This window comes from Ictidomys tridecemlineatus, unplaced genomic scaffold (genome assembly GCF_052094955.1).
Source record: "Ictidomys tridecemlineatus isolate mIctTri1 unplaced genomic scaffold, mIctTri1.hap1 Scaffold_642, whole genome shotgun sequence".
In the NCBI taxonomy this organism is placed as follows: domain Eukaryota; kingdom Metazoa; phylum Chordata; class Mammalia; order Rodentia; family Sciuridae; genus Ictidomys; species Ictidomys tridecemlineatus.
In genome coordinates, this window is record NW_027524460.1 from 84,396 (window position 1) to 107,023 (window position 22,628).

General features: G+C 33.5%; 1 protein-coding gene and 1 long non-coding RNA gene across 7 annotated transcripts in view; one reads left to right on the forward strand and one right to left on the reverse strand.

Annotated features, from left to right (window-relative positions):
- The window catches only part of LOC144374350 (uncharacterized), a 45,139-nt gene that overhangs the window by 8,759 nt on the left and 13,752 nt on the right, over window positions 1–22,628 (forward strand). The window lies entirely within an intron of this gene.
- LOC144374346 (transport and Golgi organization protein 1 homolog) overlaps window positions 1–22,628 on the reverse strand; it is a 130,992-nt gene that overhangs the window by 4,015 nt on the left and 104,349 nt on the right. For 5 of the 6 annotated variants that reach the window (XM_078037197.1, XM_078037199.1, XM_078037202.1 and 2 more), the window contains exons 3-20: window positions 15,205–15,336; window positions 12,904–12,925; window positions 11,895–11,983; window positions 11,581–11,658; window positions 11,383–11,493; window positions 10,090–10,161; window positions 9,806–9,910; window positions 9,040–9,162; window positions 8,837–8,942; window positions 7,760–7,815; window positions 7,581–7,671; window positions 7,271–7,409; window positions 2,395–2,496; window positions 1,479–1,539; window positions 1,329–1,364; window positions 1,185–1,252; window positions 965–1,065; window positions 646–783 (exon numbers count right to left, since the gene is read on the reverse strand). In XM_078037197.1, coding sequence (XP_077893323.1) covers window positions 646–783; window positions 965–1,065; window positions 1,185–1,252; window positions 1,329–1,364; window positions 1,479–1,539; window positions 2,395–2,496; window positions 7,271–7,409; window positions 7,581–7,671; window positions 7,760–7,815; window positions 8,837–8,942; window positions 9,040–9,162; window positions 9,806–9,910; window positions 10,090–10,161; window positions 11,383–11,493; window positions 11,581–11,658; window positions 11,895–11,983; window positions 12,904–12,925; window positions 15,205–15,336 — 1,630 coding nt within the window. Of the gene's footprint in view, window positions 1–645; window positions 784–964; window positions 1,066–1,184; window positions 1,253–1,328; window positions 1,365–1,478; window positions 1,540–2,394; window positions 2,497–7,270; window positions 7,410–7,580; window positions 7,672–7,759; window positions 7,816–8,836; window positions 8,943–9,039; window positions 9,163–9,805; window positions 9,911–10,089; window positions 10,162–11,382; window positions 11,494–11,580; window positions 11,659–11,894; window positions 11,984–12,903; window positions 12,926–15,204; window positions 15,337–16,425; window positions 16,652–22,628 lie in introns of those variants that run through there. The other variant, XM_078037198.1, reaches the window with a different exon arrangement.

A 22,628-nucleotide genomic window follows, 5' to 3' on the forward strand; every position in this document is an offset into this window, starting at 1 on the left:
TGTGAGGCACTGGGTTTGATTCTCAGCACACATTTAAAAAATAAATAAAGATATCATGTCCATCTACAATTAAAAATATTTTTTTTAAAAAAAATGGGTTGCCCAATACATAAATCACAATTTATAAAGAGACTTAAGAAAAATAAAGAACTGCCTTGGGTTGATAGAACAGCAGATTAATAAGTACTGGTCCTAAACTTTAAGCTATAGACTTGAAGTATGTGTAGGCTGTTTTTTCTTTAGTCTGTATAACCTGAATTCCAATCTTACCAAGGCTACAGTCCTATTTAGAATTGGAAATAAGACTCAGTATTTCATGTTGGAAATATGTATGCTACATAAAGTTTAAGGCTACTTTTATAATATTTTGGAAAGGAACACCATAGAGATTTAATTTAAAGATAAAGGTTTACACTTCACAGTGTAAAATTTAAAAGAAAAAAACAATACAGGGACCTCCAGGAAAAAAAAAATGTTTTCTATTCTAGAACAGATTTTACAGAAAACATTCACTAAGATAACGTAAGAAATTATCTTCTATGTATTGTACAGGCCCAAATTCTATGTTTTTATTAGAATATTCAAAAGGGAAAAAAAAACAAAACCTTGAAGCAGTTTACTATAAAGCAACATGTGAATGCTCACCAAATCCGTTTCTGGGCATATCTTTTCGATTAAGAGTAGCAGAAGGAGGTCTTCCAGCTGGCTCTGCTGTCAGTGGAGGGGAACATTCTCTATCACTCACGGGGGATGGACCAAAAGAGCCATTATGGTTCAGTGGACCTAAAGACAACAATGCCGTGTTACTACTTTAAGGTAGCCTTCTCCCTGACACCAACCCTCACCTCCTGCTTTAGCAAATCATTCAGATTATTTCATAATCATTACAGACAGAAATAAAAAGTAATTTACATACATTCTGCACCAAGAAATAAAATAGCTCCTTTTACAAAGTGCCCCCTACCTCTCAGAGGAGGATTTTGTAAATTTGGTCTTCCCGGCATAGGTTTTACAATCATGGGTTCATCTTGCTGCATTGCCATCTTTTGGGTCATTTCCAATAGTCTTGAATATTGAGAAAGAATGGGCTGAATTATGAAACAGCAATCTATTCCTTCATAGATAATATCTAGCATAACCTTAAAACACTATAAAACATATAGTAAGATACCAAAATCACATACTTCTGTCTCAAATTAGCAGCTTCCCTTTTCTCTTCAGCTATAGCTCTTTCTGCAGAACGAGCTTTGAGCTATTAAAGAGAAAATATTCAAATTCAGTTGCGGTAGGCTATGCACAAAATAAAGAAAATGGGGAAAAAATCTTACCCAATTATCATGAGCTTTCTTCTCCTGCACAGCAATCTGAAAAAGACAACACATTAAAAAATATGTTTTTAGGGACTCATTATAATAGCCTATAATTGTCTGTATTAGATACAAAGAATTCTGCAACTATAGGACAGTATTAATTACTACCTGGTTTTTAAATGAGCGCTCGGTTTTCTGTAGTTCTTCTTCCAGTTCTTCAATTCTCCGCCTAAGAATTACAACAATTGAATAACATTTGAAACATTCTGACCATTTTCCCTTTATTCCATCAGCTATACTTTTAAAGACTTTATCATACATAAGAAAAACATTTCTATGGTTATATGAATCCAGTGTGATCAAAACTAATACTAACTACAGACCAGGTGCAATGCCACATGCCAGTAATCCCAATGATTGGGAAGCTGAGGCAGGAGGATCACAAGTTCGAGGTCAGTCTCAGCAATTAAGTGGGAACCTATGCAACTGAGACCCTGTCTCAAGGGAAAAAAAAAGGTCTAAGGATGTAGCTTAGTAGTAAAGCACCAAAAATAAATAAATAAATAAAATAAAAACCTAATACTAATAACTTCTTTATCATTTAATTGCTAAAGATTCTGAATGATAAATTATAATTTCTGTAACTGTTCATCAGTGTGTTCTCAAGTAATTCTGCTAGAAATATCTTCCTCCTTAAAACATTTTTTATTTTTTTCAAATTATATCCATAGAAGATTTCCAAGGTCTATCAAATGCCACACTTTTGTGGGTCTTGATACATCACACAGCAAACTGATTTCTTAAAGAATTACTACAACAATCAAAACCCGCAGAATTGTTTGCATTGACCAAGTTCCCTATGATCTTTCCCCCATTGGGTGTAAGTAAATTTTTTGTTAACATTTTTCATTTGTAAAGTTGAAATTTATTTTTTCTCCTGTGTGAATTGAATGTATTCATATCCTCTCGTTATTTATACTTCCATGCTATTTTCTTCTATCTACATAATGTAAAAAAAGATTAAAAAAGAAAGCTAACACTAGATCATTAGACATTGACACCCTCCTTTAGAAACTGAACTCACTTGTAATTTTTAACTTCCTGTACAGCGGAAACCACCGTTTCATCTGCAGCTGACAGCCGCTGCTCTTTTTCTAGTCTCTCATATTCTTCGTGGCTTAGTTTCCTAAAATAAAGCCAGTTATCAAATCAAAAGTTTCTCTTTGTAAATATCACTTCCCACAATTCTATAAAATGCTTAGGCACATAAAATAGAAATTCAAACCTGCAATTTCGTAAATCAAACTCTGGCAAATCACTTACATTTTCTAACTTCTCCTCTTAATTCTCTACTTACCAGTAAATAAAATAAATGTGAAAACAACATGTGCCCCAGGGGCAAGTATCCTGTGTGTAAGATAATAAAAACTCACTTTACTTCAATGTGGAAGATCAGGACTGATCAACCTAACATAATTAAACATATTAGGATAAAGCAGGGGATAATTCTTTTCTCGTTTCTGCCATGGGTAGGACACTAAGTATATCTTTGTCATGGAGGAACTCTTTTCTCAATCCAAGACTGGTACCATAATAAAGATATAGTCAGTCAAAGAAAAAATCTTCTAGAATATGTCTTTTTAGCTATGCAATTAACGACAGAACATTTTTCACACTTTAGATATCTATTTCAAAAGAATTGCAATTAAGCAAAAAGACAAACCTGAGTTTTGATAATGTCTGAAAATAAGCCAAACTGACCCACGATCAGAGTATTATCTACTGACAAGTTTTAACTCTGATCATGAAACTCAAGATGTTCATCTACTGAGACAAAGGTAGCCACATTTAATGATTTAAAAAATACTATTTTCTGCTATCCTTGTATTACTTTAGCCATAGTTCCAATTCAAAAGATAATTAAATTGAAACTTAATTTTCCATAAATCAGAAGAACTATAGTAAAAAAGGATTATTGATACCAAATAGAAAAAGGGGATTATATATTCTTATATAGCTTCTCATTTAATTCTTCAGCAAGTATTTTATGAGTGGCTATAATATACTAGTTACCTTGTAAGATGCTAAAGAATAAAAGATCTCACTGTTTCAGGTATAAATGACACCTAAAGGAATATAATAATTTTCCCCACTGGCTTAAGAAGGAATATGGAGAAAACTGAATCTTGAAGGACAGAGAGAATTTTGTTTCCAATTATCAAAGAGTTAGTCTGAGAGCACTAAGAACAATCAAAACATCTTTATAAGAATATAAAAATGTGTTTGAAAGGATCCAAGCTAAAAAGGCAGTGAAGATATATGTATGTGGCCAAGATCCATTAGAAAAAGGAATCTCAGAATTACAAGTAAGGCTGGCACTTTAAGGTACTTTTCTCCTAGATTTACCCACATATTGAAGATAACACAAAGATATAATGAGTTTGAACTAAGCCTTCATCAAATTCCTGGGCTTAGAGGTAAAAACAAGTGTTTGGGGCTACAAATAAAGGGACCCTTAATAAAAGCCCTAGCCTTTGAGTTTAGATTAGAAAGTACTGCACACTTAAGTGATGAACAGGCAAAAAATCCAAAAGGAACAATACTGAAACATTGAAAAGACAAGTCATTTTTGAATTATCTTAATTGCTGACTAAGTTTAAAGTGACAGACAATCTTACTCAAGTAACCTCAACACTTTTCTATAAAAAGATAACTTCATCTTAGTCCTCAAATTTCATCTATAATTATCACAACAATGTTAGCCAATCAAAACTGATCAGGCACTCCATAAGACAAAATTCTGTGAGAAAAAAATCCCACAGAAAAGGAAACCACCTAATGGGGTTATCCGCACATGTTTTAAAATCACTGTGCTTTATATACTCAAAAAAGTAAAGTCAAGATTATGAATTTCAGGTTTGGGAATATAGTTTAGTTGTTAGAGTGCTGCCTTGCATGCACAAGGCTCTGAGTTCAAACCCCAGCACCACAAAAGAGGAAAAAAAAAAGATTATGAATTTTGTCAAAGGATTAGAAACTATAAAACCAAGAAATAGTTGAGTGTGGTGACCTACCTACAATCGAAGATACTCAGGAGGCAGAGGCAGAATGATGAGATTAAAGATAGCTTGGAAAGCAGTAAGACACTAGTCCCTTATGAGAAAGAGCAAGGAGTCTGGGGAGGTAGCTCAATAGTAGAGCACATGGCTCAAGGTCCTGGGTTTGAGCCTTAGTACTGAAATAGGACTGGGGTTGTGGCTCAGTGGTGAAGCACGTGCCCCACATGTGTGAGGCACTGGGATCAGTCCTCAACACCACATAAAATAAATAAAATATTGTGTCGGGCTGGGGATGTGGCTCAAGCGGTAGTGCGCTCGCCTGGCATGTGTGCAGCCCGGGTTCAATCCTCAGGACCACATACAAACAAAGATGTTGTGTCCGCTAAAAACTAAAAAATAAATATTAAAATTCTCTCTTTCTCTCTCTCTTAAAAAAATTCTATAAAAAATAAAATAAAATATTATGTCCATCTACAACTAAAATAATATTTTAAACCCTGAACTTTTTAAAATCCTAAACTCAATGAATGATTTTAGCAGCAGATTTGGGAAGTAAAATAAATCCTAGCGCTTTTAAGACAGGTCAGAAGAAAATATCCAGAAGAAGTAAATCCAGAATGTAGGAGGCAGGGGAAATCAAATTCTAATATGCATTATTATAATCAGAAGAGAGAATGAGGTAAAATCAACATTTAAAAAAAGACTCAAGAAATATTTAATGGTCCCAAACAACATAACTGCAAGAGGAAAAAGTGGGTGGGGTGGGGAAAACTACACCTAGGCACTTCCCAATAAAACTGATAAAAAAACAGAGAAATGACTACAGGAACTAGGGGAGGGATAAGACCAAACAACAATGATAATGGACTCCATAAAGAAAAAATTTAGAACAGATGGTAATTAATTGGATATTTTTAAATTGCTAAAACTAAGTAACAGTCAAAATTCAGTAGCCAAAAGAGAGATCCTTTAAAAATGGAAACTGGTTTTAACTCTAATCATGAAGTTCATGTCAACCTAATACAGATTATAAAGGTAGCAATATTTAGTGGATAAAATACTATTCTGTTTATCCTTGTACTACTTTGATACACTAATCAAATCTATCATTAAAGGACAATGTTCAAATAGAATGAAAATAATTTCAAATATGAAACCAACAGTGTAGAATGCAGAACTACAGAAACTTTAAATATGTGTATAAATTGAATGAATGTCTTATGGAGTTCACAGTATATGAAGTACTAACATACAATGCCACAACAGTTATCTGATTCGGGAGCTACTTAAAGCCCATAAAAAAAATAATAAACCTATTAATCTATGTCAGGTTTTTATTAAATCCAGAATATATACCATGGCCTTTAAATTATGAGAAGATGAATAAAATTATAATTATAATTATATAATTACAATTATATAATTATAATTCCATTATAATTTATGATTACATCAAGCTTATACAGGGGATGAGGAAAATAATTAAAAATATTTAAACTATTAAAAAGATACAAGGAAGAAAAAAAGAACAGGTCATCAAATAGAAAGCAAATTCTTCATAAACCACAGGCACATATTGACATGGACAGACATATTTTAGAAAGTCCACTCAAGCAGCTATAGAGAAAATTACTAAGAATTTGAAATAAATTATATAAAAATATAAATAATGGAGAATGAAGACAGATGACCTAGGTTAGAAACAGAAAAGATGACACAGGCATGAACTAACATAGTACCTGGGGATGAGTAAAAAGAGTACAAACCACAGATGATGACTGAATGAATTTTGGAGGAGTTGAGGAAAATAGTGCTATAATTTAACTGCATTACAAAGAAAATTAATTGCCATTTAGGTCATTCATATTACTAGTAGGGACAGAGAAAACAAGTGTTCTCTTAAATAAAAAGTGATAAAATGAGAAATGTTTCTTTGAAACAGGCCAGGCATTTAGAACTGGCCTGAACAAAAATTTGAGATTCTAAAAAGGTCGCTTGGAGATCACAGAATTTTAGAAAAGTTAATGGGAAGGTTTCAATATTTAATGCATTAATTAGGCAACAGAAGTCAAAATACCTAAAAATAGTTAGGTCTATAAGAAGGTCTGTCTTTGCTTTAACAAGATATATATATATATATATATATATATATATATATATATATATATGCCGAAGAGTAAAATCAGGTGCAAACAAACAAAATCTGACACAAAAAAACCTATTTTTAGAGAATTCAAGTATTTTTGTGGATTAAAAACTTCAAATGAACTTTCAAAAAATAACTAGCTCCACACTGAGAAGATTAATATATAAATATATACTACAAACAAGTACTTCTGTAATCATAACTCCTAAGGTCCTTGCCACAGTTCAATTTTTAGTGTGAACATCTGAGATATTCAAGTCCAAAACTTGTACCATCAATAAGTAAATATTATTCCTTTTTGAAGTTTTTATTCTACTAAAACATGTCATTCCAAATCACTCAGTATTTTTAAAGGTCCAGAGTTAGAGATAAAAGTTCAAAACATTAGAATTACATAACTGATTACAATGAAAGGTAATTAAAATAAATAGTGGGATCATAGAAAGGGCCTAGATCTTTTGAGAGGTATTTCCACATCAGTGACTGTTAATACCAGTTTACCACTTCCTGCCTTCATATGAATTTGACAATTGATTACGATGTCCTCACAGCCTTAGTTTATGGTTCCAACTACCTCAGGACTCTTAAGACTGACGATGGAAAGAAAAATGCAACTTATAGGACACAAAACACAAAGGAAAAAAGACAAATCTCTACTTATTACAACTAGAAAAAATTGTAAATAATCTTAAGAAAAGATAAAATTATCTGTTAGTTCACACAGTGATAACAATAACAAACAATGAAAATCTTACTTTTGTAGTGCCATCTCATTTTGCTGGTAGAGTTCATTTAAAATCTCCACTTTCTGCCTAAGAGTTTTGCATTCCTCTTCCAGTTCAGCTTTAGAAGACCGTAGTGAATTGCAGTCACTTTCTAATTTCTTTATTTGGTCTGTAAAGGATAAAACAGCTTATCTCTATATGTGTACAAGGACTTAAGAACTTGTTTGAGGGAGTAGTGCCAAGAAAAGTAAGAAGCATGAAAGCAAGAAGCCATTCTTTATCTTTCCAATAAAATTTTAAGTCTTTTCAACATGGCAATTTCTTCTCAAGAAGAACCCACCTTCTAGATTACATATTGTGGACATCAAGGTGCTTTGCTTAAGTTGTAAAAGTTTTAGATCCTCTTCAACTACTGATATTGTAGTTTGTGTCTAAAAATTGCAGAAAAGAGAGGTATTCTTAAAAGTGAGGCATAGGAAGAATTCACAGGCACTATGGGACTCTTACAAAGAACTATACCCGAGAGACATCCATCATCTGCTTAATTTGATCTTTGATCTTCTCGTTCCGATCACCTAAAAAACAAAAGACTTTTAGCTTTTCCTTTCCTTACTTTTAACTCTATATTCTCCTAACTTCCCCAAACTAAAGAATGATTGTGTTCAAACACCGGAAGAAAAAAAAATCAATTAAATAATTAAACTGATTAGACTAATGACTTTTAAGAGAATTGCAAGCTTAGATTTAAAAAAAAAAAGAAAGAGGTGAATTTCAGACTGGGGTTGTGGCTCAGTGGTAGAGTGCTCACCTAGCATGTGTGAGGCACTGAGTTTGATCCTCAGCATAAAAATAAATAAAAGTACTGTGTCTGTTTTTTTTTTTAAAAAGGTGAATTTCTAGTTTGCACAACTAAAATGTTATCTATGTTATTCTTGTAAGATAAAAGCTTTTCTTCTCTCTCAGATCTATCTTCACCTGGGCAAGTAAGTGTCTTGTTTTGAAAGATTCAATCCTCTATTTTCTCCCTGAATCTACTACCAGGTGTGGTTTGAAATACTTGCTATGTAAGCAATATCCAACTTGGGAGAAAACATCTGGAAATATTTTCCTCATCAGTAAACATTGTTACACTCCCTCTCTAGCTTTCTGATAGTCTCTAGCCTCTGTTCTCACAGCCTTAGTTTATGGTTCCAACTACCTCCGGACTCTTAAGACTGACTGTGGACTTAAAACCACAGAGCCATAGAGATGATGAGTATCAAAATCAAGTATCATCTGCATAAGTTAATAAATAAATTTCTCTTACTGTACAATGTTCAATACTTAGAGGTATAGGATGTGACTATTGTAGCTGCAGTGTACTTACTAGTTTTCAATGGGATAGGAAAAGTCAAGTGTTCTTCATATGCCTATTGCTACATTATACCCCAGCAACCCACCTCTGCCAATGCAACAGACATATCTATAGATCCAGTGATATGTGTCTACAACCCTGAAGCTTAAGAAGAAATTCAGCCAGCTGAAAAGTGGCATCTGTATACTTAATTAAAGACAGGAAAGAAAAAAAGGATTCAACCTCCCTGAGACTGATCTTACCTGCTAACTCTCCATTGGTTAATTCATCTGACTCATCTCGACTTTGATCCTCAGATTCAGATTCACATTGTAACCGATTCAACTGTGTGATGTAATTAGTTAGAGCCTAGAAAAGAAGCAAAAGGTTGGAAGACTCTCGATTTTAATTCAAAGATTTCAGGAGAATTCATGAGATGAAACATGTATTTGGAGTATAAACTTACATTAATAGTATCATCTTTAAGACTAAGCGTTACTTGTAAATCTTTCTGTAACTTCTCAAATGATTTCATTTGTTCACTGAGCTCAGCGTGTGATGTACTCCAGTCTTTCACTTCCTGCTGCAACTGAAAAGTCAAAACACATGAATTCCTATGGGTTAGGGAGGGGTTTCTGCACTGGATACATCAGGACTACAAGACTTAGACAAAGAAATACAGAGCCATACTCCTCGGTGGCCTCCCTCAATCGAGGAGGTTGAGACCTTGGTTAAGGAAGAGGGCAGAGTGGCCTCAACTCTCACAGCTGCAGTAAGAACATCAGAGCTATCAGGAAGTTGACCCTGTTTATTGCATTCCCCAGAAAATTGCTGCCAATTCAAATAATTTACCTCCAGCAGGAATGGCTGGGCACATATGACTGTCTCCTAAATTTAGATTCCTTATCATGTAATCTTCCCTTGGCCGGTGAATCAGTAACTACTCAAAAGAGGATCATAAAATACTTAATTTTCTGGTTTAAAAAGTTTCTTTGAGGCTATGCAAGTTAATAACTGATTGACATTTGATAAGAAAAGCAATAATCCAAAAATCCAAAACAGATGGAGACCATATATATGCACTCAATTTGGGGAGCATTGTTTAAACTTTGCATATCTAGAAAAGGTCCTACATGAATATTCCTTACCTCAGAAACAGATCCAAAAAAGATACAAGATAATGATATTCACTTCTCTAGTTTACATTATGTATGACATCAAATTTTATTTACCTGCTCTTTCTTCTTCTTAAGCATGGTATTTTCTTTCTGAAGCTGACAGCATTCCAACTTCACCTTCTCTTCACAAAGCTTAGCTTCATTAAGGACAATGTGAAGCTAATGCAAAACACTACAGTTAGTGAATTAATTCCAAAGAAAAAACAAAGTTATACTTTCCCAAACCACACATCATACAGTTCTCATTTTTTGCACATTTTAGCACACCTCAAATTTTTGGTCTGCAACAAAACTAAGATATAGTATTAATATCCGTTAGCAAGAGTTGGCAGCTTTACCTCTGAAAGTTCAGAAGTATTCACTGAAATGACATCTTTAAGCTTCTCTATAGTTTTCTTATTTTCCATTATCTGCCAGGTGAAAACAGAACACAAAATATGCATTAGGATTTCAGTAGAAATACTGATATATATGTGTGTGTGTGTGTACACACACATATATATACTAAAAAGATAAACACAACAAAATTTTTGTCAAGCCATCCCATTACATTTCAGGTAAATGCAGGGGATCCAGCTTTGGACTAAGCAAAAAATCAAGAACTGAAAGAGATGAGGGAAAATGAAGTCATAAATATTTCATGGCATCCACAACCTTACTGTTTATGAGATAACCAGAAAAAAAAGGTCAAAGTATAGAAAATCATAATGCAATAAGTAAATAAAATGTTTTAAAGCATAGAAAATTAACTAATTAATTACTGTTTCAAGTAAACCAGTTCAAATTAGTAATTTTTTTCTAGTGATAGAGAAAAAAATTTCCCAAGATCATTTTTAAAATTTTCTTATCTGAAGTAAAAAATGATAAAATTTAAGGAAGAATAGACTAATCTCACATACAGAAGAAATCCAAAAAATTTATAAATATACCCGCTCCTTAAGGAAGTGGATATAACTCTGCAATCTTTGTTTGCAATGCCTGGGATTGAATCCTGGGCCTCATGTATGCTAGGCAAGTGCTCTACCATGAGCTGCATCCTGAGCTTGTAACTCTTCATACTTTAACTGTGGGCTGTGCATGGTAACTTCCAAAGAATACAATATGAAAAGGATTGGAAAGAATTTTTACAGTGGAGAAATCTGATAAATACTACCTCAGCTAGGTGATCAAGCTTACTTGGGGGTAGGATATTTTAGAACACACTCTCTACTATCTTTTGCAACTTTTATGTAATTATAGAAACTTATAAAAATTGAAAATGAAACATGAATTGAAAATGAAATAAATTTTTTTAAGTACAGAAAATTGATTAATTCATTACTCTTTCAAGTAAAAAGTAAACAAATACTGTTCAACTGGACAATAGTTTTTTAGTTGTTCTGCATGTTTCCAAGGGCAGAGCAAAGCAATATGAAAATTATCCAAGGTTGAGAATAAAAATATTTCCTAGGCCCATAAAAATAATTTGTTGTATCAGTACTTAAAAGTTCCACAAAATGGGCAGAAGTGGGTTCAACTTCCTTGGCTCCTAATCTTACTTTAGTTAACAGCTAGACTAAGTTTAACTTAACCAATTTTACAAAATATTCCAAAAGCCAAATTGCAGTAACACTTAGCAGCAAAACTCTTACCAAGTCCTGATTCTTAGCTTTCTGTTCTTTCTCAGATTCTAACATAACATGAAGACTTTTAGCTCTCTCATCCAGAAGTTCATTAGCTTTTTCAAGAAGCTTCATTTTATCCTGGAAAAAATAGGTGTCAAGATTACTCACTCATTACATTTACTTTTGAGTTTAGAATGTAATTCCCCCCAAAAAAGGGATTTTTACCTTGTAATTAGTTGTTTCATCAGAAAGAATCATTTTTTGTTTCATGGTTTCTTGAACCTGTTTCTTTGATTCCTTCACCTATGCAAATAAAGCATTCAGAATTAAGATACACAAATTATAGTGCTACTATACAAGTTACTTCCAGACAAGTGACCCTTTCCAGAAGAAAGCAGTACTTAATACATGACTGCTTAGAATTTGGATGATTTGTAGGAAATAATGAAAAAAATTTTAAAATACGATTTTTAAATTAAAACAGGTAGAAATGATTCAAGCTAGAACCAAAGGAGAAAGAAACAAAAAAATAATTATACCTTCTGTTCATAATTTGACAATTTCTGCACTAGTTCTTCATTTTCTTTTATGAAATTGTTCACCTTTTTGGAAATTTGCTGTTCATTGACTAAAAGGGGGAAATATACAAGATTATTACAATCACTAAATGAAATTCAATTATTCAATCTACTAAAAGCAAAGACATGTTATATGGTACTATGAGGAAATACTTCTTAGCATAGCTATTATGCTTTTAAAAAGAAATCTATGCTTATTAGCAATAAGAGTATAAAAATTATTAAAATTTAAGAAAAATATAAGAACAATGATATTTTGCTTGGTGCAATGGTACACACCTGTAATCCCAGTGGCTCAGGAGGCTGAGCTAGAAGGATCCCAAGTTCAAAGCCAGCCTCAGCAAGAGCGAGACACTAAGCAACTAAGTGAGACTTGGTCTCTAAATACAGGAGGTTGGGGATGTGGCTCAGTAGCGTGCCCCAAAGTTCAATCCCAGGTACCCCTCCCATCCAAAATGATATTTAAATTTAAGCTTATTTCACAGATGGGAAATACAGTAAAGTGTTGTAGCTTGATATTCCTCCCTTCTCAAAACACTTTCTTTTCAGAAAATGGAATCATTTAATTCTTTGCAAAGAAAAACAGAAATGAAAACATACTGATTCACATTAACATTCTTTAAATTATCTACTCAATTACTTTATGCATGATTAAATCATTAGCATAGAAATACTCTTCAAATGTAATACATCTGCATTATATCAATATTCAAAGTTAATCTGCCCCAAATTAAAACTTATCATCTCCCTATCCACAATTTGTTCCTCCTCTTTATCTCCTATCTCAGAGTTGGAACCATCATCATCTACTCTATTATCCATGCTAGCAACCTAGGAACAGTAAAATTTTCAGGAGGTAAAAAAGATAATAGACATTAAAAGTCACTGTATCTACTTCTAACATACATAAAACACACATCAAACACCAATACAAAGGGTTATTACAAGTTTAAGAGACCTAAAAATTTACCTTGATATACTCTATCTTTTACCTAGAAGAGAGAAAAAAGATTAAATTTGATATCAAACATCTGCTCAATAGAAACAGCATTCCTAAAACAACAATCAGAATCATAACCAAGTGAGAATTTAATAACATTCTGGTTCAGGATAATAATTTATAGGATTAAAAATAAGTAAAGGTTAACAAGCCTTTTAAATTTAATTGGTAGTGATATTTCATAAATAGCCTCTGACATAAAAACACTAAGATATGCACCTTATTTCACAGTAAATATGTGTGTGTGTATGTGTGTGTGTGTGTGTGTGTGTGTGTGTGTACTCAAAATCATTTACTTGACAATTCTAAATAACCAGGATAAAGTCTAGAAACAATGACTATTCAAAAGGAATCTGAGGAAACAATATTAAAGGCATAATCTTTGTACTAAGATATGCCACTTTCACTCACAAGAAAACATCTTAGAACTCCAATTTAAATTTGGCTATTGGCTGAATTTAGAAACTAAGACGCTACATCATCTTATTTCTGCAAACCACTAAATGTATAGCAAGAATTCTGAAAGGGAAGACTGCTAGAAGAAAATGCACAAGAAACAAGAGAAATGACAATTAACATATTCTGGAAAGGACAAAAACAATCATTTCCAAAAGACAGCAATAAACTACCTGATAATAAAACGTAAGCAGAAATTTTTTTAAAACATCACTAAATTTCTTTATAACTTAGCATATTACTTGTCCTTTCAAATGTTATAAATGGTGATGGGATACTCAGATGTGTCCATGGATCATCCATGGGATCTTCGTAATAGGAAATTGCATTCAGAAAACTCCAACACAGAAAGAAATGAACATTTCTTTAATGTCATAGCCTTGCTAACCTTTTACTCAAAATGACAACAGAGGAAAATGGGAAGTAGCATAAAAGCAGTCATCTAAGGTAAGGACTAAAGTTCCAAAGTCAAATGCTGAAACTGAGGAGCAACAAGCTAGGAACCAGATCCCACATAACCTAGTGAAAAGAGAAACAGGTACCAGGGTTTTTGAAATGAAAGAAACAAGAGAGAGAAATATAAAATGTTGTCATGTTTTTCCCTTCTCTTTATCCTTCTATTTCCTTTTTCCTTTTAGCTGAGAAAAAGTTCAATGAGATTAGAAAATTCCTCACAGGAATCCAGGCAAACGATTCTTCTATTTAAGAAGGGAATACTTTCTAGGAGATTTTACACTCAATTGTACAAGGAGAGGAAACTTATCTTAACAATGATATGTCTGATATAATTAAGAAATCAGAAAAAGAACAATCAGATTTGAAAAGATTTGTATCCAATGCTTTTGACCTCTTTAACTGTTAGGCTTTTCATATGCAAAGTCCATTTACCTAAAATAATTTTCTTCCAATTATGTTAAATAACTATGAAACAGAATGACCTACAGTACAAACATAAGTATGTATAAGCACATATATATATATATATATATATATATATATATATATATATATATACACACACACACACTTATACATATATGTACACATATACACAGAGATAGACTAATTCTGCTCAGGAAAAAAAAAGACTTAATGAACAAAACATTTAATGGATTTTTGGACAACACATAATCTATACTTCCAAATAAAAAGGTATGTTCTGAACATATGATCAAATCATAAAATCTGGGAAAAATTTATATAAAAGACTGGAAAAATTATCTCATCTCCTTTTTCTCATTTTACTGTATTTCTTTGCAGCATTTCCCCCTGTTTATATGTGTTTATATTAACATACAGTTCATCAACATTTAAATCTTAGTTTCTGCTTTTTTTCCCCACTTCACATTTAATTGTGAGCATTTTCTGTACCTCAAAGCTTTGAAATAAATACATCTGCCTACTATTCCATTAATTGAACATACAATAACCCCTAAATGAATTATGTTGTGCTAAGTCTTCAATCTAATACACTGTTCCATTGAAAAACATTACCAAAATCTTCAAAGCATAGTTATTTCTTTAAGATAGATTACTAGACATATATGCTACATAAAAGGATATTTATCTAACCTATCCCATCTTTTATCCCACTTTTAAGACTTCTGATACATATGAAACTACTGGTCAGGATGGCTGTAAGAATTACCAGTTCTACCAACTGCACCCACACTAAATTATTTTATAAGGTTAGTTTGACTTAAACCACTAATTTGTGTTTTAGCAACTGAAAAAGAAAAAAAAGGGGGGGGCAGTGACTATATAAAATAATCCTTGTGCTTATGTGCTGAGGTATAAGTAAGTTAATTTACTCACAACAAGAACAGTTCTCCAAAAAAAAATGACAAAGGATACAATCCCAAAGAAAACAGTGAAAACTACAGGCTTCCATGGTAGTCCATAAAAATCAGGCCCAGGTTGAGTATCATCAGGCAATGTAGTAAACAGCTGAAACAGACAAATTAGAAGAAATGGGAAACCTTAAATTTATAACAAAACAGTCACAAAGAATCATGGCAATTCTAAACCAACCTCCTCATCAGAAATCAACCTCCTCAATATTTTCCAATAGCTTCTTCAAGAGAGAGGATACTGGCAGTCTCACATTTTTTGTTGGCTTGCAGTGTTTTCAAGTATAATGAATCTAAATACTTTTTTAAAAAATATTTATTTATGTATCTTTAGTTTTAGGGTGGACACATTGTTTTGTTTTTATATGGTGCAGAGGATCCAACCCAGTGCCTCATGTATGCTAGGCAAGCGCTCTACCACTGAACCACAACCCCAGCCCGAATCTAAATACTTTAAATTGAGCATACATTTCCAGTTTGTAACAGGCCCTATATCATCACATTGTCTAACACCTGGCTAGAATCCCTCTGGATCATTCTTTTCTCTTAGATAACCTGGTTTTTATAATTTAAAAAATTCATTTAAGACAAAAACTTAAATATATGAAAGAACTAATTAATTTTATGGCAACAAATAAAAACAATGATGATATAAGATTTTAAATCTTACTTCCATTCCACTCTTATATAAACAGATAAGTGACATGTAATTTCAGACAACTCTTGAAAACTGGCTTAAACTTCTCTGAATTTAACATCCTTCTATAAAATTCAAAGCCTAATTTTAAATGGTTGCTCAAAGGCAGTGCAGTAAACACCTGCCTATTCTTCCCTGTTTTCACCGCCCTCTACACGTAATAGGAGATAACTGTCATTTGGGCCCAATTCCCCAGCAGTCTCCGTAGGGAAAACACCTGTAGTAACCTTAGCTGTTTGGATTGTTGGCTGCATTTCGGAACATACCATGAGGTTGTCACCTCTATTCCGTCAAAAAAAAAAAGTGCAAGTGGGGAAAGCTCAAGTACACTCTCACCGGCCTCGCTTAACAATACACTCAAGTCCTGCCTGCCTTGGGCCCGACACACTCCATTTCTCCGTTGCCATGACAGTCAGTGCACCCACTCCGCCAGAACTCAGCCACCCGCCTGCCAGAGCTGGGGTCCCTCCCTGGGAATGGGACCGTCACCTCCAGTAGCTTGGCAATGAGGGCTGCGTAGAGCACCGACAGGGGTCCCAGGAGCTCCGGGTCCCCCGGTAAAGCAGTGACAGAAGGCACAGTGGCAGGTACTGAGTCCATGGTGTAGGGACAGCTGAGCGGAAGCAACGCTTCCATGCAGAACAGCACAGGACCCTCTTTCACCGTTTCCTACTTCGGTAGGACCCAGCGCAGGGGGCAGGTACTGGGAGTGAACTTTGCCTTCCTCCACCGCAGGCGCTTTCCGCCCAACGCAAGTAAAACGCGTCATCAGAGGAAGCCCCTGGGCCCACAGCAGTGAGAGGACAGAGGATGCAGAGGGGCGGGCAGGGAGTGGAAAGAACCAACTGCGGAGCCCAGCGGGGGACAGCGCAAGGAGAGCCCAGCAGAAGAGTCCAAATGAAAGGACTCCAGAAGGAAAGAGGCTCACCTGTCCCCGGAACTGGGAGAGGACCAGCGATTTAGAAGGCCCTGGAGGAAGCCAGGGAACTAGCAAAAGGGGATTATAGGCAGAGACTAGGAAAAAGGAGAAAGTCAGGCCTCCCAGCTCCTCCCAGAGCAAAACCCTTTTGTCAACGTGTTGAGACACCAGGTACCTACCTGCCCCAAAAGTGCAGACAGAAGAGGAGAAGCTTCTCCTGCTCCCTTATAAAGGACTACTGCTTGGACTGGGCTTTCCTTCCCTGCTCAATCCAGTCCTGTTACTTTCTCCAATTGTGGATGACACTCTTTTTAAAAAGCCTTACCCTAAGGAATCATGTCATTATCACCCCACTCCGGTGGCTTCATTTCTGGATGCCACATTTTAAGGTTGCATGACTTGTGGAAAAGAACAGAATCATGAATAGCCCCCGAAAAGCACGTGCTAAAAATTGAAGAAACTGGGGACGTTTAACTTGGGGAGGGAATGAACATATGTGGATCTTTAAAAATCTGTCATCAAGTTGATTATAGTCAATTCAAAAGAACAAGAATAAGCAGGAAAGCACTGAAAAAGAAGAGCAATGAAGGGTACAGGGAGGGCAGACTATATAATTAATTCATGTACCCTCGTCCAAGCCCAAGAATACATAGAGATTGTGGGACAGAAGAGAGAATCCAGAAACAGAACCAACTGGACACTTGGGGTACAATAAAAGTTAGTTTGGGGAAAATAGACTTTCTAATAAGTAGCGTTACCACATGGAAAATTATAAAATTGGATTTTTCTCTACTTATTCAAAAGATAAACTACAAATGGATAAGAAACATGAATGTAAAAATAGAAAATAAACAAGTACTAGAAAATATTGGGTGAAATTTTCTATGTATTATGAGTGGGCAAAACCTGCCTCATTGAAAAAATCTTTCCTGGCTGTATCTAAACCTGCTACACACACACACACACACACACACACACACACACACACACACACACACACAGTTTGACAATGACAACCTGAGAAAAAATATTTGCAACCTATTATTGTCCAAAGAATCATGTTCCTGAAATATAAAGAACATTATAAATAAAATGGCCAGCAAACCTATACAAAAATGGGCTGAAGAAATAAACAGATCTCAGGAAAAGAAATGCAAATAGCTATAACATATGGAAACATGCTCTGCTTAGCTCATAATGAACAAAATACAAATTAAACCACACCAAGATACCATTTCTCACTTGCATTGGCAAGATCCAAACGTTTGACCACATACTCAGTAGGTGAGAGAATGTGGGGGAATACAAATTCTCAGATAAGTATACAAAATGATACAACCCTTATGAATGAGATTTGGCAACATCTCCCAAAACTGCTTATATATTTACCTATTAACTCAACAATCGCACTTTTTTTTTAACTTTTTCAGTGCTGGGGAAGGGTATCTAGGGCAAGTGCTCTACTGCTGAGCTATAGTCCCCCAGCCCTAACTTCTAAAGATACTGGGAATACAACAACAAATGTTTAAAACTTGTATTTACAAAACTATGTTATTCAAGCATTAATTATAATAATACAAGATGGTCACAAAAGGCTGAAACAACCGTCATCAATGAAAGTTGTTGAATAAACCAAAGAAGAAAGAAAATAATTTTAAATACTGCTAAGAGCTGGTTTCCAGAATATATATTTTTAAAATGAAGTAGAGAAAAATATTTGTAGAATACTAATTGTATCTTAGAAAGTGAAAAAAGATGAGTATATTATTTCTTATAGCTTTGAGGTAAAATTGACATGCAATAAATTACATGTATTTAAAGTGTGCAATTTGATAAATTTTAACATGAAATTATGAAATCACCATTATAATCAAGATAATATACACATCCTTTACTTCCAAAAATATTCTCATTCTCTAGGTAATTCTGCCCTTTGTCACCCTTCCTTCTTGCCCCCCACTTTCCCATTCCTCCAGCAAAATGTCTATCTTAATAGATTGCTTTGTATTCCTCAAGTTTTATGTGTATGGGATAATGTATTTTCTATGGCTTCTCTTATTCAGCATAATTTGAGATTCATCTACATCAGTTTATCTATCATCTATTTTTATTGCTGAGTAGCATTTCATTATATGTACATACCACAATTTGTCTATCATCTATTGATAGACATTTGGATTTTTTTCCAGTTTGGGGCTTTTACAAATATAAAATTCCTCCTATTGCTATATAACTTATCTTTTCTTTGGAAAAGAATGGTTGGATATGACTGGTATATGTTTACCTTTTTAAGAAGGTGATTCTACCACTTTATATCCCCACCAGCTGTGTACCCATCCAGTTCCTCCATCTCCAACCACTCAGCACAATTGTCTTTAATATTAGATATTTAATAAGTGTGTAGTGGTAACTCTTATGCTTCAAAATTGCATTTCCCTGATAATTATGTCAAGCATTTTTAATGTCTTTATTTACTATCTGTTTATCTTCTTTGATGAAGTGTTATTTTACAGGACTATATTTTTTCTAATGAGTTCTAAGAGTTCTTCATATATTCTTGATGCAAGTCTTGATAAATGCTTTACAGTAATTTCCTCCCAGCTTGTGTTTTGTCTATTTCATTCACTTCAAAGTGTATTTTGAATTACAGAGGTTTTAGTTTGATGAATCCCACATTGTCAAATCCTTTTTAATGCTTTTGTTGTCAAATTTAAGAAATCTTTGCCAAACCTAAGTTCAACAAAAATTTTTCTCTTATTTTTTTCCTAGAGGTTTTGTAGTTTTGAGTTTAATATTTAAGTCTGTGAGTTAATTCAGGTGTCTAATGCAAGGCATGGATCAATATTTTGCATATAAATATGCAGTAATTTCAGTACCATTTGCTGAAAAACTTCCCATTCTCTACTTGTCTTTCCATCTTTGTCAATGACTGTTGCCATATATATTGTGTATCTATCTCTGAATTCTTGGCTCTGTTCCAATGTTTTGTCTGCAATCCTGATTACTGTAGCTTTAGAATATTTTTTTTCTTTTTTTCCTCTTCGTATGGTACTAGGGATTGAACACAGGACCTTGCATATGCTAGGCAAGTGCTCTACCACTGAGCTACATCCCCAGGCCTAGATTAAGTCTTGAAGCCACGTATTCTAGGTCTGTTGCAATCAGTTTGTCATTTTCTACAAAACTCTGCAGGAATTTTGATTGGAATAATGTTGACTCTGGTGATTAAACTGGGATGAATGGACACCTTAGTCTTCTGACTCATAAATTAGGTATATCTCTCCATTTAGGAGAGATATACCTAATTTTATCAGCAATATTTTATAGTTTTTAATATATACATTTTAGTTTTTGCCACGTTTATGTTTAAATACTTCATATTTTTATTCTATTGTACATGGAAATCTTTAAAATTTCAATTTCTAATTATTCATTGTTAATATATAGAAAATATAATTGCTTTTAGATGTAAATTTTATCTGTCAACCTTACAATAGCTTTTTTCTAGATCATACCAGATTGTATCTATATATATTCATGTTATCTGAAAATAAAGAGAATTTTATTTCTTTCTTTCCAATCTGAGTGCATTTTATTTCTTTTTCTTGCCTTAGTATACTAGCTATTTCCTTACTGCACCCCAGTACAATGCTAAATAGATGTAATGAGAGTGGACATCTCTGTTTGGTTTCTGATCTTGGGGAAAAGTATTCAATTATCAACCATTAAGTATGAGGTTAGCTGCATTTTTTCAGAGGATATTTTAAGCTCCCTTCTATTCCTAGTTTGTTATTTGTTTTTCTACATCAATAATAAATGCTGAGGGGCTGGGGTTGATACTCAGTGGTAGAGCACTTGCCTAGCATGTGTGAGGCAATGGGTTCGATTCTCAGCACCACATATAAATAAGTGAATAAAATAAAAGTCAATCAAAATCTAAAAAAAATTTTTAAATAATAATCAGGGCTGATTTTTTTTTACATGTCGATGGGATTTATTGTCACCTACTTGTACATGCACACAAAATAACAATATAATTTGGCCAATATTACTCCCCAACATTTCCCCCCTCTGCTATATTTTTTAAATGCTTGTTTTGTATCTCTTGAGCTAAACAAGAGTATGGGATATGTGTATGGAATAATGTATTTTCTATGGCTTCTCTTATTCAGCTTTTAGGTACATCAATGTGGTAAATTTCATTGATTTTCAAATGTTAAATAAATTTTGGATTCTTGACATAAATCCCCATCATCAGTCTAGTTTTTGTCTATGATGTATTTTCCTTTTACATATTGTTGTATTCGACTTAAATTTTTGTTTAGAATTTCTGTACAGATTCATTGGAGATCTCTTGAGAGGTATGTGATTTTCTTTTCTTGTTATATCTTTGTCTTGGTTTGGTGTAGTGATAACACTGGCTTCATAGGAGAAATATTTCCTTGCTTTAATATTCTACAAGGGTTTAGTATTACTAATACTATTAGGAATTAGTATCATTTCTTCCTTACAGGAATTGGATCACCAATAAAGCTATCTGGGTCTTATATTTTTTTCTTTGTAGAAAGGTTTTTACCTATACCTTCAATTTCTTTAATAGTCAACAAGGTTTATGAAGTTGTCTGTTTTTCTTGAGTGAACTTTTGCAATTTGTGGCTTAAATAGAATTTCTTCATTTCATCTAAATTGTCAAGTTAATTAACATAAACTGTTCATAATATCCCCATTATCAGTCTAGTATCTGTGAAATCTGTAGTTATATCCCTTCTCTGATTGCGGATATTGGTAATCTGTGTCTCCTCTTTTATTTCCCTCACTAGATGTTGATCAATTTTATTCATCTTAAAGAACTAGCTTTGGGTTTCATTGATTTTCTCTTATTTTCCTTTTTTAAAATTTTACTGACTTATAGTCTTTATTATATCTTTTTTTCTTGCTTACTTGGAGATTAACTTATTTTTCCTTTTCTAGTTTCTCATAGTAGGAACTAAAGTCAATGACTGGAGACTTCTTTTTTAATAAAGCTATCTTGGGCCTGGTAGTGCTATAAATTTTCCAATAACGCTTTAGTGACATTGCACAAATGGATATGTTGTTTTCAGTTTTATTGAACTCAAAATATGAATTTATTCTTTGATTTATTTGACTCAAAAATTATTTAGCAGTGGGGGCTAAGGTTGTAGCTCAGTGGTAAAGTGCTTGCCTCACATGTGTGAGGCACTGGGTTCGATCCCCAGCACCACATAAAAATAAATGTACTGTGTTGTTCATATATATATATATATATATATATATATATATATATATATATATATATATATATATATAGCAGTCTGGCACTAAAGTTTTCAAATATTTGAGAAATTTCCAGATTTTTCCATTATTGATTTCTCATTTTATTGTGTTAAGAGAACAAGCTTTGCCTGACTTTGAATACTTTTATATTTACTGATAATTTTTTTAAGATCCAGAATACAGTTTATCTTGGTAAATGTTCCATGTGCACTAAGCTCCTTGGGAGTTTTCTATAAACGTCAATTAATTTCAAATGGATGGATTGATTATGTCATTCACACTTTCTACAATCTTACTTTTATTTTTCATTTTCTGCCAATTGCTGAGGAGAGGATATTAAAATCTCTAAATGTAATCTATAGGATTCATCATTTTCCTCATAATTCTATCAATTTTTATACTTCATGTATTTTGAAGGTCTAATATTAAAAGTACAAGCATTTAAGTTTATTATATAATCTTGACTGATTCCTTTATC